Source organism: Vanellus vanellus (assembly GCF_965231255.1).
Source record: "Vanellus vanellus genome assembly, chromosome: Z".
NCBI classification, from domain to species: domain Eukaryota; kingdom Metazoa; phylum Chordata; class Aves; order Charadriiformes; family Charadriidae; genus Vanellus; species Vanellus vanellus.
Window position 1 is genome coordinate 76,744,708 of NC_138908.1, and position 18,137 is coordinate 76,762,844.

The 18,137-nt window shown below is 44.8% G+C and overlaps 1 protein-coding gene across 1 annotated transcript in view; it reads left to right on the forward strand.

Annotated features, from left to right (window-relative positions):
- PDZD2 (PDZ domain containing 2) overlaps positions 1 to 18,137 on the forward strand; it is a gene marked incomplete at both ends in the record, with an annotated part of 141,893 nt that overhangs the window by 113,376 nt on the left and 10,380 nt on the right. Inside the window, 9 exons of the mRNA XM_082497250.1 lie at positions 563 to 680; positions 2,914 to 3,046; positions 5,941 to 6,022; positions 6,994 to 7,097; positions 7,864 to 8,032; positions 9,190 to 9,980; positions 11,148 to 11,292; positions 13,702 to 17,311; positions 17,970 to 18,087. Of these exons, the coding sequence (XP_082353376.1) occupies positions 563 to 680; positions 2,914 to 3,046; positions 5,941 to 6,022; positions 6,994 to 7,097; positions 7,864 to 8,032; positions 9,190 to 9,980; positions 11,148 to 11,292; positions 13,702 to 17,311; positions 17,970 to 18,087 (5,270 nt within the window). The remainder of the gene's footprint in view (positions 1 to 562; positions 681 to 2,913; positions 3,047 to 5,940; positions 6,023 to 6,993; positions 7,098 to 7,863; positions 8,033 to 9,189; positions 9,981 to 11,147; positions 11,293 to 13,701; positions 17,312 to 17,969; positions 18,088 to 18,137) is intronic.

The following is an 18,137-nucleotide window of genomic DNA, read 5'->3' on the forward strand; positions in this document are numbered from 1 at the left end:
GAGAGAGAAGGTAAGATGTCCAGCAATTCTGACTTCAGGAGTGCTGTTATCTCCTGAGAGCAGAAGTGAAAGGGGACAGAGGTAATCACCGAACTAGAGATAATGCCTCACCTTTCTTCGTTCCTCTTTTCTGAGGGCTGCCATGCCGGTGTTTAACAAAAGAGAGCAGCACAGTTGACACCATCTTCTGTGCTCACGTTTTCTGCAATAATTTTAAGTGACACCTTTATTGGATTGCTGCCCCCGCTGCTTTGTGCTTCGGACCACATCAGACCTCGTGCGACATTGCCAGGCAGTTCCCACGGCACGCAGAAAATTCGCTGGGAGTGGAGCTAGTCCTCCTGGTGACGGATCTCAGAAAACAGTCGGGATCGGATATTTCAATCCTGATTTCCACTGTTGGTCTTGGCTTCCTGACTGACTGCACCTAAGGCCAGCCTTGAAACAATACAGGAGTCCTGGTCTCAGATGGGATGTGGGAACACAAACACTTGCGTGTCCTGTGTGATTGCAATCTGCGCAGAATAACAGTACTTTTCTTTGTACTTTTTGTTTTTCACAGAGCCAGGGGTTGGGCTCGGCATCGGTGCCTGTTGTCTCACGCTGGAAAACAGTTCTCCAGGGATATACATTCACAGCCTGGCCCCAGGATCAGTGGCTAAAATGGATGGCAGACTAAGGTTAGTTAAAGTAGAAACATGCTGGCGTGGTTTTATAATAAAAAAAATCAATTCAGACTTTGTCTTCACCAGTTGGTTGGTGTAGCAGGGAGGGGATTTATAGTTAAGAGTTCACCAAAAAGAAAACATTTAAATAAAAGACATTCCAAAGTGGTATTAAATACCCAGAAAACATTATTCTGTGTGCTGGAAGCAGCATGATCATTAAGGTTTGGGATTTTTTTTTTGGTGTGGTTTTTTTTTTTTTTTTTTTTTAATTCTCTATACAGAAAACTGAGCCTAATAGCACTCTGAGAAAGCGGAGCAGGAAGAAGTGCAGCCTCATGTCTTTTTATCAGAGTTGCAGCCAGAGACCCCAGATTGGGAGGAAACTTGCAGAGCTCTGCTAAAAGCTCAGTCACCTGAAACTTAAAAAGAGCTGGGGGAGATGTTCTTACAGCTGACTGTGCCCATGGCTGCAGCAGCTCTTTTCTGCCCTTGCTGTCTGTCTGGCGGGATCGCTGCAGGCTGACCTGCCCATCTCATTTACTCTGTCATGGAGTTTGGATGTCTTTAAGGAACCATAAGAGAGAGAAGCAATCATTCCAAGGGTTCCCTTGTGCTTTACATTGGATTAAGTGACAGAAAGTTATTTGCGGGTCTTCTCCTGGAGGCTTCATTTTTAAAAACCGTTGGAGGAAATCTTCCATGTTTCTGCGTTCCTGCATAAATGCTGGTGGGTGCTGGGAGCATCGCTCGGGAGAGGAGGCTGCGCTGAGGACCCGTTGGGACTGTGTGATCCGCACTGAGCGTGTGGCGTGAGCACTGGTGCAGAGAAGCTGAGCAAATGCCTTGCTTTCACATGGGTAGAGAGTGCCTTCTGTTTCCTCGCTCGCCAGGAAAACTGATAGAGCAATTTGAATTTTTGGAGTAAGGGAAGAAGATAGTTTTATGGTGGCATCCCTGCCAAAACCCTTGAAAGTTCCTACCATATAGAAATGTCTACAGGAGACAGTATTGAATGCTAACTTGCTTTCTTGTAAGCCTCTTTGGAAAAGATTGCAGTGCTGGTTGCGTTTGTATGTAACAGCTGTATCGTTTATTAGGTTTAAGTGATTGATTATATCCAGGCATGCTTCCCAGATTTCTAGCTTGCTTCTTTGAGACATTGCTTCTGTTGTCCAATCAGTTGTTTATGTCTCCGTAAGCCAAAACTTACAGGATGGTTTTGATTTTTTGAAAACTTTGTTAATCAAATACTGGCTTTGCAATACCCGAAGGGGTTTGAATCCAGCTCCTCCATATCTGAGTTCCCCCTCTCAATCCTGTGCCTGTGTAAGTGACTCCATTTGGGTCGTTTCTAATAGCTGTGTAAATCTAAAAGGTGGGCAGAGCAGTGGCACGATTACACACTGTGACAGATCACCCTTTGCTTTCATGAGCCCGTACCACCAGTACAGGTTACTGAAGGCTGCCGCATGCAAATTGGCACTTTGCCTTTGGCGTGTGGACTCACAGTGCCAACTCGTTTCCATTGTCACAAGTAGCCCAACGCAAATCAGCAGCAGTAGATTGTTTGAGAGTGTCTATTTAAAGCAAATGCTTTAGTAATTACGGAGAATGCTTTAATGATATCCCTAGTTGATGGTCTTTTCTTTTGAATACTTCCAGATGTCTGAGCACCATGAGCAAGAGTTAAGAAACTGGGAAAACAAAACTATGCTTTCCTCTGAGAAGAGGGTTGGGTTTGTTTTTTTTCTTTTTAATGGGTTCTATATGTTAATTTGAAGCAAATACAGGTTTATTGCAGTCAATTTTTTCCTGGAGCCATTTCATAAACTCGTATCTAAATCATGAATTTCTTATCAGTGTTTGTGTTAAGTAATTCAGTATGATGGGAAGGAACAGCCCATCTGAATCTAATTTTTTCTCTTCTGTGCTCAACAAGTATATGAATGCAGAACTGGAATTGAAGTTTGCTTTCACCCTGGTCCAAATGCAGCCAATTTTCTCTGTTGATTTAATAGGATTTGTAGCACTGACGGTAAGTGCAGAGGGGATCTCTGGACCTCCCTCCTGAAGTCAACAGGACTTAAAGCATTCACGTCACTGGGAGCAAGAGCAAGACTGGCTTCTTTGCAAATCAGATGTTTTCCAGACGCTTGTATCTTTGAAAAAGCTTGGCCATCAGTTGAAAGCACAAATGTTTCTGTAAAAGGCGGTTGTGATTAACTGGCTCTGTGTCTCTCTGCAGCCGGGGTGACCAGATCCTGGAGGCAGATTCAGTGAGTCTGCGTCACGCGGCTTTAAGTGAAGCCTACGCCATCCTGAGCGAATGTGGTCCAGGTCCGGTCAGCCTTATCATTAGTCGGCATCCTAACCCAAAGGTGAGCAGAAAATGTGTTACTGTGTCTGGGGTGTTTTCATCTGAAGCTGTAATTTGAGTCTTGCTGTCAGGAAAGCAGCAAACGAAGAATATTGGATTTTTCTCTGTATGGCATGTGTTGTGCAAGAAATCAGGACTGTAATGATGCCTTCCAGTTTTGTAAGTTGTAGCAATGCTGGACTGTCCCTGCTGCTTTTCACTTAGTCACCCACTGATCAAATGCAATTTTCCTGGAACTACTTGAGTGAAGTGTTCCCGTCTTTCTTGGTACTTGGACCAAGTGGCAACACAAATACAGCACAAGTCCTCTTCCTCCTTAAAGTTATTTTGCAGCTAGTTTGTCTTCGAATAGAATATAGTTTAGGGCCAGGAATATAAATATCAACAGATTGAACTGATCAACTACAATACAGTAATAGGAACACTGTTTTTAAAAAAGTACAATCTGCCCAAAGATCAAAGTTTTCCTTCAGGAATTAAAATGTGAGAATCTGGAATGTTCTGCTACTGTGAAATCCGTGCAAGGGCAATTTGGAAATAAGGCTGTGTTTACAAAGTGAGTATTTTCAACCAATTTTTAAAAATTGGTGATAGAAGATAAAAGCCTTTTAACCCAGCTATAGGGAATAACAACTTCTTTTATTTCAATATTTCAAAGAATTTCATGAGTGTACAAAACCTTCCTGTTTAAACAGGAATGAAGCTGTAAAAATATTTGCATTAGTGGGTCCAGAGAGCTCTGACTTTTGAACTCATAACTACAGATGGAGGCCTTCATAAATCCATATCTAGGAGAACTGAGGTTTTTCATTTTATAATTAATTGCGTATTTTCTGCTAAATCAAATATACAAACAATAAGCAAATAGGGGTCTACTGCCAAGAGTTTATTATCATTGCTGTGAGGCTTTGTGCTGCTAAAAAGAAAGAGGCTGTGGTTCCCTTAGTTGAAGGTAAGCATGGAGAGGGTAAGAATTGGGCTTATAGCCTAAGATAACAGTATTTCTAGGGAGTCTGTATGCTGTGCTGAACCAGCAGGATGGTTCAATGTGATTGCATTATTAAGGCAGATAGACTTTTTGGAGAGTCTGTAAGTAGCATGAAATAAAAACTCCATGGATTGGAGCCTGTCCTCTCTCCTCTGTCCTTCAGCTTGCTGTGCTAGTGGCTTGGAAGCCGACAAGTGACCTAACCAAGTATCTGCTAAGAAGATGAACTGAGTTAAGCTAATTGCTTGCTGTTTCTCAGTAACAGAGGGAAACTATTAAGTGGCTCCTAATACAGTTTTCCATAAGTGATATTTAAAATGACAACAAATCCTTTGCCAAGAAACGCTAAGAAAAGCTAAAAGTTGAGCTGGAGAGACCCTAAAGCATTTTCCTCCCCAAGGCAGTATTGAATCCACAGTCCCTCATAGTTGGATCTCTGAAGAGTGTCCATATGGGGATCCATACTTATAGCTATTTCACTGTCACCCTTTTTTCTGACAGCACTGGGGGATCTGGGGGGGGTGTGTGTGTGTGTGTATTTTATTCCATTTTATTCTATTTTATTTTATTTTCTCTTAATAATAACCCAGCCCAGAGATTGTAGTTAAGAATTAGCTTGTTCCTCTCCAGTTTGATCTGCCTGAGGCGTAGAGGATGCTGAAAATCAAAATTGGCAGAGCTTGCAGAAGTGTGGATTTTTGGTTAGCTTTAAATAAATACTGCAGTCTGCCCAGCACCTAGTTTTACTCCTGGGACATCTTGTACCCAGAGGTTTGTGTAAAGGTCCTGGAGCATACTCTTCAGGGCTTGGTCCATGTCCTGTAGGAACTCCCTATGCCCCAGGAGCACAGAGGCTTTTGGTTTGCTGTAAGGTCATGCCACAGGCTGAAACCAGAGATGTATTTCTACAAAGGCTCATGTTGTTTTGGACATTTTTATACTTGGTGTCTCATTTTATGACACAAAAGGTCCACAGTACATTTTGTTGCTGAATATGTTCACTTTGGTGTTTTCATGTACTTCCAAGAGAAATACCACAAAATTTTCTTTCTTCTTGTTATTCTGAGTGAATGTGGCATTTAAACTATGTTTAAACTGCTGAGTTTGCTTAGGAATCTTTCAAATCTTCATGGTTCAGAAAGATTCAAGTTTCTAGTCTCTATTTATGTTGAATTTTAATTCATGTAAAGCAATGTGTGTAGAAATTATTTTCGACAGCATTAACTTGCCTTCTGTTTTTAAATATATACTCCTGTAGACTAGTTGCTCCTGTTACAAAATTATGTGGAGTTTTCCAGTAATGAGAATGAAGTGCATGGCAGTAATTCAGGACAAAATTAGCAAATATGGTAAACCAGTATTTATTCTTAAACCAGAGAAACATTAATTGCCAATTACTGATTTAGGTTTTCTTTTTAAAAGCAAGAAATGAAAATTGAAAAGACAGCTAATATCTCGGGAAGTCTAGTATTCTTCCGGTACGTTAAGTGTAGAATATCTTCTGTTGCTGATGTATGCTTGTACAAAGCAGTCTTTGTCCATTTTAAGGTAATATTTTCTCGATAAATCAATGTACAGCACTTAATTGAGTTAAAATTGTGGTGTAATGGCTTCATTTGATTTCTTTAAGTCTGGTGCTGTTTTTATATGTTTGCATAATGTAGCACTTAAATGTGGTCTTCATGAAGTCAGCAGGCTTCTGCCTCCTGGTTTCTGCAGGAGACTGGCACGGAGGGAATCTGAGTTAGGGGACCAGGACTTAGGAGCTCTCAACTACGTCTTCTTTACTGCGTCTTTAAAAATGGTAGCATATCTGAAATTAATCATGTGTTTGTAGTGATAAGTGGTCAGACTTTCATTTTCATTTCATCTACCCATTTTGATCTCTGTCTTCCACTTGACTTTAGGTTTCTGAGCAGGAGATGGATGAAGCAATCGCACGTACTACCCACCGAGAGAGCAAGGATGCCAGTTCCTCTCACATCACAGGTAGCAACATGTTCTCTCCTAATACGTGTCCTTTTCCAAATGCAGGAAGGTTGAAGGATGTGCTCTTCAGTTCCCCAACATCCATATTTTCAGGGCCCTCAAAACAGCAGAAGAGTTTAGGGGGTGTAATCACTCTGTCAACTGCAGAAATTTTAGCGAAAGCGTGCAGTTCAGACGAATCAGCTCTGTAGCTCATGTTACTTGCTTTGGGTTTCACTAGGTTGCCATGACCTGAAGGTAGGGTTGCCAAGAGGTGGTTGCTCTGTCCTGTCTTCAAGATGCATGGGAAGCACAATGTCCTGGTAGGGAAAGGACAGGAGGGATCAACTCAACTCCATCTGTGTGCACTTATCCATGAGGTGGCCAAAAAAAAAGAAAAAAGAAAGAAAAATGAGAAAGCATTGTGGCCGTTTGAAAAAGTCCAGATATTGCATACCGGACTATATGTTTTAATTCTGTTTTAATCTTTGGGGTCACGTCAAAATGTGTGTTCTGGTATTTTTCTGATGTTTTTGAACTCCAGACTTAGCACTTCCTAAAATCTTACAGATGAAAGCAAACTCTTGGCAATGGCAGAGTGACTAGTAAGGTGAATTTTAGACAAATATGTTAGATTTGTAATTACTCTCTTTATACCTCTGTCAGCTAAGAACTTTTTTGAAGTAGACCTTGCCAGTGGCTGCTAATTTGTCTTTAGGTTGCACCTAGTTCAACAGCATGCTCCAGAGGGTGAGGAACACAGTCTTCTGCTCATCTCTTGTTCATAGCTCTGTCCTGCACCCGGCTGGCATAATGTGTCTCTGTGATCATGTTTCACCTGATCTAAGGGAGAGCTTGTGAAATGTTAAATAAATCTCACTTTAGAAAAGCAATTCAAATAATAAGTGAGCTCAGAAGGTGAATGAGCAGCTTGTTTGGATATATGGACCACAACTTTAATTTTTGGCATCTAACTAAGTTGTGTTTAACAGGAGCTGTACAAAAAAGCCCGTCTCCTAATGTGAAGGCCAAACAAGGAGAGACCTCATCTCCCCTGAGCTGGACTATGAAACGCTTCCTGGAGCCAGCGAGCCGGGTAAAAGGATTAAATGCAGTAAAAACAGCGTCTGCTTCAAATTCAGCTTTTACTGAAGCTCTTACTTGATCAAGGACTTCAAAACCAAACCTCTGTGCTCCTTCCCTGTCACATGGGCTCCATAGAAGGGGTGGTTTCTTACGTCACACATTTAAATCGTGACAGCAACAAGCTCCTCTTCGGCTGTGTGGCTGTAGCTTTTGGGAGTGATGTGCAGAGCATGGCAGAGAAAGCTGTGGGCTCCCGCCTCCTGCTGCCTCAAAGGCACCCCTGCTCTGTGGGACACAGGGACGAAGGTAGCAGGAGAGGCCTGAGCCAGTGGGCAGAAGGCTGAGTGTTTGGTCTCTCTGTATAGCCATTGCAGTGGAAAAGTCTCTGGTTTTCCTGGGAAAGCCAAAGAAGCCATACAAACTGTGTCCAGGGGTACAAACCCTTCCCTTCTCTCAGTGCAGAAGGTATATGAAGGGAATTGCCCAAGTGAATGGTTTCAGCCTTTGTTTCTGCATTGAACCACATCTGCAAAGGAGTGGGATTTTGAATCCTTTTTTATTTATTATACTGGCTAAAAATGTGCCGATGTGCAGTATTTCAGCCATCACAGGTTGACAGTTTGGCTCTCGATATACTGACAAGTCCTCTATTTTAAAAAATTGGCTTTAAACTTCCTTTATTGATATGGCTATGTGAGTGGAGTTTGTGGTGCTTGCATGCAGACAGGGGCCTTAAGCATCGATGACGGCGGGTCACCAGGCTCACTTCTTTTCAGCAGGGATCTGTCAGCTCCGAAGCAGAGCTTTCCCAGTACTTCTCACACGACGGTACGAGTCAGCTCCCGTTTTCGGATGCTGTAACCGGCTCCTGCGACGAAGAGCAGCTCCGTCAGAAGAACAGGAACAGTTTGTTGGATGATGGCTCTCTTCTTCCTGGCAACCCGAGTAAGTGACGGAAATGCGTCTGGTCATTTGGCTAATGAGGGGGAGAGGCAGTGACTACTGGTTTGCTTTATAGGAGAGCTATGGTGATTCCTGTGCCGGTAAGAAATGCCAGGCAGCATAGTGCAAGCCAGTGCTGATCATATGAAATTCTGGAAAATGAAAGGGGTTTACAAAAATGCACATAAATGCCCGTTTCCATGGTATTTTGTCCAAATTGCTGCTCTGATTATGTGACAATGACTTTATTTGGTTGGTTTGGCCGAAACTAGATTGAGAGCACTGCAGGTCTTTTTTTTTTTTTTTCAAATGACTGATGATCATCTGATTGATTACATTTAAATGAAAGTGTTTATAGCTATATCAAATACATAATTTCCAAATGTCACATGTAGCAGTGTAAAAACAATCAAATGTTCAATTTGACATCGGATATTTTGCATATGTGTCTTTCTCCCCATAGTAATTGACTGAAAGAATCTTACATTTCCTCACTGAAACACAATTGATCTCAAATTCAAACGATATTAGGATATTTCTTTTTTTCTTCCTTTTCTATACTTCTCAAGTAATGTCTTTGTCTTATTTTTCTCTAGAAATTCATTATTTAATGCTTAAAAGCATATTTACATTTTAAAATACCCACAAAGCAAAGCAAAACAAAACTCCTGCAAAAAAAGATGCAGTTCTTTCTAAGAAGGATGTGGAAAGGGTTCTTGGGTTTAATTTGAAACTCATTGTCGTGTTATTGTGTCTTCATTCAGGAACGCATTTTTCACTCTCTGTAAGATGATGCAGGCAGTCCTGAGCATGGATTTAAGCAAAATGTGAAAGAAATTCTGTTGTTTAAAGTGAAATACACGTGTGAATTTACATCCCTTTCTTCTTTGGGTCATAGTCATAATTTAGAAATAAACTGGAAATAGAACCAGATGTGCCATGAACTGATTTTGGGAATTACCCATAAATTGTAGAGCTATCTGCCATCCCTCTTGCTGTTTTCTGTAGTTACAGGGGGGACATAAAAAATGTGCTTTTTGCTTTGTGAGGAGGTTAAGCTTCCCCTGCAAACAGAGCCACATGTACTCTGCTGCAGTCAGATGCATGGTATTAAAAATCACCTATAAATGCAATTAAATTATAACTTTTTTTTTTTCTAGCTGCTAGAGAAGCAGGAGTGGCAAAAGCAAATGGTTTGGCTTCTCCAACTAGTGGGAGATCGTCTGGCCTTCACAACAAGCACGTGGAGTCCGTCCGACCTGGCATCCTCAGCGACAGCCCCAAATCTGCCCGCAGCCCCTTTCATCGACAGAGAAGGGTTGTTTTCTATGATGGTGATGTTAGTGATGATGACGAAAGTTCCAAATTGCAAAGAAGCCAGAGGGCCAAGAGCCAGGAAGATGCTGGCATTGTCATTACAACCTCATCTGTAGAAATCGATGATGAAAGCCAGGACAGTGAGTCACCTCGATATAGTGGCACGGAGACATCTTCCCCTGTCTTCAGCAACTCCATGGAGTCTGCAGACAATACACTGGAGCAAATTGATTCTCCTTTCTTCCCCATCATAGCATTCGATTACTCAAGTGTGCCTGAAGTTCGTCTTGGTAGCCTGAGTTTGAAGGAGCTCCGGGAAGCACAACTCGAGTCTAAGAGATCGCCAAAACTTGAGCACAGAGCAGTCACCAGAGTGAAAAGCATGATGAGCACCGAATGCCGAAGCCTTCAGAGACAGAGGATGGAGGAGCATGGCTCTTATAACAAGCCTGTTGCGAGAACGCTTCCTCACAGCAAGAAGTGTGAAGCACCCGACGGGGCTGGGCAGGGACAGGGTGAAATAGTCACTCTGGTTCGCAATGAACATGAGTCTTTTGGCCTGGATTTGGAAATCCAAGCCATGCCCTTAAAGGTTGTTGTCACAGGGCTGCGGCCAGGGGGAGCAGCAGAAATGGTAATTTTTTTTAATTTGGGTTGCCTTGTTTTGATTTGCTTTCACTTTGCAGGGATGATTATTATTCAGCAGGTGATCTGTTGGGAGTAAGTGCAAGGGAGATATTTGTCTCTGCTGGGCAAAACGTCTCGCCCTGTGTTATTCTGAAGCTGCTGTTAAATATTTCTGATTCAGAAGTGTACCCTTGGCTGATTCAAAACTAAGAAAGTCAAGAGGCAGATCTGCTGATCTACTCATCCCCACTCACAGTCAGTTTTGAGGGAATACTATTCTTTTGTTTCCTTTCTTTTTAGCAGATGTAAAGACAAAATAAGTAAATCCTGGTGGTAAAAGTGTTTATTATTTTTTATGCACGTATGCCCGTGTTATACAACCTGATACCAGGAGGCCTTAGGTGCTGGCCAGGTTTGCCAAGTGCTGTGGAAGTAACAGTAACATACTGCTCTTCTGCATCTCATACATGCACATACTGGTGTGGATACTTGCTTCATGCTGGATATGGAATTGCTGACCTAGATGCAAAAGTGCAGAAAGAGGAAGGCGGATACTCTGGTGTACAAAGCTGGACGTAGCACTTCTAATCTAGTTAGTAGCCACTAGGGTAAGAGGGGATATGTTGTAGCAGTTTGAGTTGGGCTGTGAGAGCTGGGGGGTTAGGTTCTGTTCCTGCCTTTTTTTCTGACTTACTGTGCAGTCTTTAGAAACGTACCCAGGCTTTTAAGCTTAAGAGCTCAGTCCCTCTCCAATTTAGTTGTCTAGGAGAGTCCAGTTGCCCCAATGGGAGGTTGTGAGCAGCAATATAATTCTTACATGAAATGCAAAAATTATAGACAATGTTCCAGTCCTGAAGAAACGAGGACTGATCCATCTCAGTTCATTTAAATGAAGAATGCTGTGTCCTCCATCCTGGTACTGATCTCTCGGAGAACCCAGCAGCTCTTTTGACCTTCCTGTTTGAGATTGATCATTAATTCCTCTCCTGGCAAAAGCACAGTCTGCTCTTTATTTACGTGTTGGCGAACTGGCAGCAGTGGTACCTGTGCTTTGCAGTGATGTGAAATAGCAAATGTTGCTCATAAGCCATTAATTGCTTCCCTGCAATCTTTGTGCCTGTGGCAGGGCTTCTGAGGTGTATTTATAATTTCCTTGGATCTGTCATTGCATTAGGGATCAATGGGCAAGATGGCTGTAGGAGATGAGATTACTACCATCAACAGTATCCCAGTCAGTAAGATGACATACGAGGAAATCTGCATGCTTATGCAGTGTCTTCCCACATCCGTAACCCTGGAGATCCAGAAAGCAGCATCAGGTGAGAGAATAGTTTTTCTTTCATTCCATTCATTCTGAGTCCCAGTGCAGAAAATTCCCTTGGATTGGCTGGGTCTGACCTCCTGCTGCCCCAGCTTCCAACATTGATTCAGAGCAAAACCAGGGGTACATTGTGTCCGCGTTGGTGAGCCAGGCAAAGTACTTCATTACCAAACTGGGCTTCAGGGTCCTGCCTACCACCATGGTGAGGGGAGCAAACCTGCTCCTGTGTGAAGAGTTCAAAGCTTCAAAGCTCCTACTTAGAGTATGTCCCTCCTGCCAGCATTTCACAGAATTACAGAATGGTCAGGGTTGGATGGGACCTCTGGAGATCACCCAGTCTAACCCCCCTGCCAGAGCAACAACAGGTTGCACAGGATGGCATCCAGGCAGGTTTGGAATGTCTCCAGAGTGGGAGACTCCACCACCTCTCTGGGCAGCCTGTGCCAGTGCTCTGCCACCCTCAAAGCAAAGAAGTTCCTCCTCATGTTAAGATGGAACTTCCTATATTCAAGTTTGTGCCCGTTACCTCTTGTCCTATCAGTGGGCACCACTGAAAAAAGACTGTTCTCATCCCCCTGGCACCCTCCCTTTGAGTATCTGTAATCATTAATAAGACCCCCCCTCAATCTTCTTTTCTCTAGACTGAAAAGACCCAAGTCTCTCAGTCTTTCAGGGCTCTGAGTCATTTCATGCAGATCTGGAGCTAGCTTGGCAATGACCCTGTCCTGACAATTTGTTTTACTGCTGTGCCTGTTCAGTAAATATATTGACCTTATATAATAACATCTGTCTCCCTCAAATCTGAAGTTTAAGTATGTTTTTATGAAGGGACAATGAGATAATAAAAGCCTCTTTTCTTTCTTTTTTTTCTCTTTCGTGTGTCAGGATTCTCTAATGTGCAGAAAGATGAAACAAAACCCAAGAAAACTAGAATTTTATCAAAGTGTTTATTTGCATGTTTCTTATAAAAGGTTTTCTAGTCTGAATTGAAATATTTGATACCTCCTTAACTTCTGCTCAGGGCTGATTTATGCTGCTACAGCAATATATGCTTCCCCACAGACTGTACAAATTATGTGGTGTGGAAATGAGTGTTTGAAAAAGAAAAGCATACTTTTCAAATACAGGAAGAACATAATATTTTGCTTTGTTTTAGGTTATGATCTTCTTCATGTACCTATTAATACCTGGGAGCCTAAAGTGCTTCCAGATGCTTCAGTTCCAGTTGTTCTTTAAGTAATTCCTGGCTTGGCAGAGAGTCCTGTTCTTGCTTCTTTAGATTGCTGTGGCTTTTGCAAACTAATAGCACTGCGGTAGGGGACACATTGGCACTCCTTTATCGGGCAACCCTTCTGCTTTCCCCTTCCTCTCCCCCTGCCCCACTGGCAGAGAAGAAGGTCTTTTCAGTGTGTGATCCAGCATGCTGAAGCAGGGCAGCACTTCAAATCCTAACCTGGCTGCTTCAGATGACTCTCCTGAGATGTCTTCCCCTTTGTTGACTCCAGGAGGAACCTGCACTTCTTAGCATGGGTACCTAAATTAAGTGATGTGGATAATCCCACAGGTTTGTGCAAGGATTAGCGAGATGTGCTGGCATGTTTGAATGAGCAGGAAAGGATGCCTCCTTCTCCATGCACTTTCTGGGCCTCATCTGGCAGTGACTGGCCTCCAGAAGGCAGCTTGAGTGGGAATGTGTGTCCCAGAAGCAGTGTAGATGCCTAGGGTGAAGTGCTGAAAATTGAAGAGCTGGAGAAATGGGTGAGCTGGAATGTGTTGGAGTGCAGCAGTGACGGGGAGCTCAGTGTGTTGCCCAGGAGTGGGTTAAACATGTGTTGGAAGCAAGGAAAGGTCTGTGCCAGAAATCCCATAAAGCCCATATGCTTAATGCGTGTATAACATCAGCCATGCGTGTCACATTAAACACCTGCAGAAGTGCCGAGAGGATCAGAGTCAAGTCATTTATGCTCAGCTCGTCACTGTGTTATCTGTTCACCTTTGTTCGCTATGCCAGGGCTTTGTGTACTCTCTGCAATCTATTGGAGACATCTTCGATCAAACAAGTAATGGAAAGTGGTACTAATCAGCCTGACTTACTGCATACTGACACTTAGGTAGTTGGCTGCTTGACTGCTGAAATTTCAAAGATGAGAATTAAACAGATCATGACTACTCATCTTGGATAAGTGGATTGCTCCCTCCTGTGTGCTACTCAAATACACAGGGTTATGATTAATTTGAGTTGTTGTAAACATCATTACAGGAGAGGAGGAGTGCACAGCAAAAGGAAAACATGTAATCTGACTACATGGGTGTCTATTTTTGTGATAAAACCTGGTGTTTCATATATCAGTTCCTATATCTGACAGGATTTTGCTGCTTTTTTTTTTTTTTTTTAATCATGATGCAGCTGTCAGCAGATTTACAAACCTCATCCTGTCTCCAGGGGTAGACAGTCAAAATCAGGCCGATGTCAACAGCACCCTTGGAACTGAGGAAGAACCGAGTGCCGGGAAGCGAGATGGAGCAGCTTTGCAAAAAGCCGGTGGTGGCTGTGCAGTGGAGAGAACAACACTGCCACCTGATGCCACAAGCAAAGACGTGCAAAGAGGTACCACGAAAGGCAGCCGCGCTGAGGACTGCACTGCGATCCCCGTCACTGATATCGATGACTTGCTCAGCCAAATGGGTGCTCCCGAGAGCAGGGCTTCGCGCACTCCGTCGCGAGCAGAAAGCCCCCTCCGAGAAGAGTACACCACGATGTGCTGCTGTGGGACTGACGAAGGCTGTCCTAGTTCCGAGTCACGGCCAGCCAAGGAGGAGCTGCTGGAAAAAACTGTGAATTGTGGAGCTAATGCACAAGGGGTTTTGGGGCTGTCTGTGTTGGACTCCATTAACACAGGCAAACTTTTTACTGTGAATAAAAACTCTTTAAATAACTATTCTAGGAATTTTAGCAGTTTAAATGAGGATGAGTTGCCTGCAGCAAACTCTCTGGAAAGTAAGAGAGCCAACTCATTTCCAAAGTCTATGTATGGAGCTGCAGAGGATTCTCACTCGGATGCAGAGTCTGTCACGGAAACCTTTGATAGTGCCAATGAGGTGTTGCTTGGGCCATGTGCTGCTGCTAACGCCCCTGCAGCCTGTACCGTAATGGAGTCAGATGAGGAGCAAATTGAGATTTGTTGCACGAATGATGAACCGCAAAAGCCCACACAGGAGCAGCATCTCACATCTGCAACAAGCTCATCCTCTCTGTCCCTGCTGCACCCTTACGGTGGCAAAGTTTTGCAAACTGAGGGCTGTGCAATGTGTGGGTCACTGGAGACAAGCATCAACAAACTAGGCTTGGAAGATCACGGTGGTCCCGCCTCCTGCCCTTCACAGTGTTCAGATGTGTCCTCTGCATCCTTGTGTTCTCCTTCCCCAGTTTTCCTGCCAGAAAAAGACATCCTAAAGAATTCTGTCAGCGTCCCTGAAGTTTACTCTTTCTGTAACAATGGTGCCTTAAGTACAGAAGAACGGATGGGTTTGGGGAACAGTAACGGACATATGAAATGCTGTGAATCCATTGAAGAGGAAGGCTCTCTGCACTGCAAAAAGATAAGCTTTTGCTCTGCTAGAAATGTCAATGGCTTGGAGAACAATTTGCTTGAGAAAGAAGGATATCATGATGAGCAGAGATCCAAATCTGAAAGCGAAACAGTGGTTGATGACTGTAATCATGCTGTTAGTTATTGCTTAGTGAAGGAAGAAACTAACAGTTTGTCCAACTTGTCTAAAACAGACAGCAGTCATGTGAATGCATCATCATCAAGAGCAATATCACTCAGGTCTCCCTTTCCCACTAGATCTAAAGATCCAAAGGCTAACACAACTTATGACTTGCCAGGGAAAAATGAGAAAATTAACTCTGTGACTTCAGGAAGGACTTCAAATGGAAAAGTCCAAAGCTCAGGCACAAATCACTGCAAAGGAGCTGCAGTACCGCACAGCCCATCCTCACAGAAAAAGTCCTGTCAGGAGTCTAAGGGAATGGCACAAAAAAGTATAATGGACACACTTTTAAATAACCAGAAGGCCAAAGGAGGACCAAAGCTAAAAGGGTTCACCATCAAAAGCAAAGCAAAGGCAAATTCAGATTCTTCTGGCATTAATCCTACCAAAGTCAGTGGGGCTGAGCAGAAAAGGACTTCTGTTTCTCCACAACAGTCCCCCAAACTCCTGTCAAGGAAAACACCATTGTCCCGTAATTCACCTACAAACCCTGATCCTGGCAAGAGCATTTCAGCAGCCTCAAGGTCTCTGAAGTCAGAGCTAGAAAATAAACCATCTCTGGTCATTTCTGAAGATTCACTTCCACCTCTCCTAAATGGCACTGACAGCTCAATGGTGAGCGGTGAAATTAAGTATGGCTGTGGGGACCTAACAGACCTGCAGCAGGAATGGGGAAAGCCAAAAGAAAAGCAAGTTTCCATGCAGCCTGCAGGGTGTCAGGGTAAGGGTGTTAACGTGGATGATTTCAGAGCCAGAGACGGTCAGTCCAAAGTCACTTCGTCTCCTCAGGGGATACCAAAAGTTGAATATGTGAAAGGGAGGACTGAGAACCCTGGAACAGGCCTGAACGTGATCAAGAGCATCTATAGTGCAGATGACCTTAGGCAATTAGATCTGCAAAATGTAGGACCACGTGCTGGAGGCTCATCATTGAGGTCCCCCTCAGTTCAGCAGGAGCAGCTGGAAGGGCAGGAGATCCAGCGCACTTTCATTGAGGTGAAGCTTTCCTCTTCCTCCTCATCCTCTTCCTCTTCCTCCTCTGCCTCTTCCTCACCAGCATCGTTTTTGCAGCTGCCATTGCTGGAGAAAACCGAAGAGGCGAATGCAGAAGTGCCTCTGCTGACTGAGGGAATGGGGACCATGCAGTATTTCTCAAAAGCAGATACCACCGGAGATAGAAATATCTATGGCTTGTCAAAACCTGTGACAAGGACTTACTCGATGCCAGCCCAGTTATCGGGCCACTTGAGGGAGGACTGCCATGTTGCGGAAGTTCATCCCATGCAAAGCCCCCAGGGCCATGCTGCAGAGGAGAAATACCCCCAGGTGGCGACAGGGACATTAAAGATGGTCCCTCTCAACCTGCCAAATGGCCAGAGTGGGAAGGAGCAAGTGTACACCTCCAAAAGCGCCCAGAGGGTCCATGATGTGTTCCCCTCATCCAGTGACGTTAGCTGCCCCACCACCGATAAGTTGAGGAGCTTCAGGAGGAATTACTACTACTACGAGCTGAACTGGCCGCACGAACCTACCTCATCCTTCTCCGTCAAACAGAGGATCAAATCCTTTGAAAACCTAGCAAATTTTGACCGGCCCATCGTGAAGGCCATCGATATACACTCGGCCGCGAGGTCCCCCCTTGCCAGGAGGTCGTGTGGTGGGGTGGCCGCCACAGCCAGCCCCGCCGAGACGCCACGGGCCTTACGGCGCAGCTTGAGCTCCTACGGCGGCAGCCCGAGCCCAGCCAACGCCACGGCCAAGTCTCCCACCAGTGCAGAGCCCACGCGTGTGGCGGAGGGTGGCAAGGGGGAAGGAAAGCCCCAGCGAAGCGAGGAGGGTGGTGCTGGGGCAGACCCGGCTGCCTTTCCCCCCTCAGCCTCGCAGGCACGCCGCAGCCGGGGCCTGGGGCGGCCGCCGCTCTCCCGCTCCAGGCTGCGGGAGCTGAGAGCCCTCAGCATGCCCGACCTGGACAAGCTGTGCGGAGAGGGCTTCTCAGGACCGCCACAGCCTGCCTGCTTTAAGACACAGCTGGAGATCACGCCCCGCAGAGCCTTCTGCATGTCCGCCCGGAGCGACGCAGCCCCACTGGCCCGCAGCGGCCCTGCTGAGGCGGGTGCGATGGGGATGGGTGCCGGCAGCCCTCGGGACAGCGGCTCGGGGACACCGGGGTCTGCCTCAGACGACGACGCTCCCCATGGCAGCTCTCCAGATGGGGAGCGCTCAGGAAACAGCTGGTCCATCAGGTTGGTGTTGGCTTTGCTACCGCTGCTCCATTTTCATCCCCACAAGCCTCTCCCAAGACGAAGCTTCTCCATTGCCTCCGGTCTGCCCCAAAGCGCATTTCAGCTTCGGCCCCGGCCCCCATTCCCCTCACGGTTTGGCGTGCCGTCCCTCACGCTCTTTTGCTGTCTGGAGGTGGCTGCGCTTCAGTACAGGATGAAACGCTTCATCCTGGCAGGGCTGGGCTCCTTTTCTTTGTCTCCTCTAGCTGTTTTTGGTTAGTTTTTGGCCACACTACGGCACAGCAGCCGCTGTTGAGGGGAGGCTGTGCAGCGCTGGCTGCCAGCGCAGCCTGTGGTGACAAACGAGCTTGTTGTCCTGCCAGAAGTAGTCCTCAGATGTAGCTGTGTCCTTGTTTTTGTTAATGTCTGTTGCTAAAACCATTGGGAAAGGAGGAGGGGAACAGAACAAGGACTGATTCTAAGAGTTATTCTTAAATTGTCTTCTCTGCCCCTTCACATTCTCCCAGCATACACCGTTTCTTACCTGTTTTCAAGATTCGTTTGTTAATGAGCTGGCCCTTCATCGTTTACCCTAATGCAACCTACATTGTGTACCGGAAACGTGTGTCTACACAGTCTAGAAATATAAAGCCCTTTTATATGTTTCTGTTCATTTTAGCTTGGATCAGCTGCTCGTCTCAAGCCTAGACCAGCAAAAACTGCAAGCTGTTTTGTCAGCAGTATTACCAAAATGTGATGTTGCTGCTATGCTCCAAGAAGTCAAAGCACAAGTAAAGGTAAAAACCAGAAGATAAAAATGAGATTATTGATATTGGTATTTTTAAGG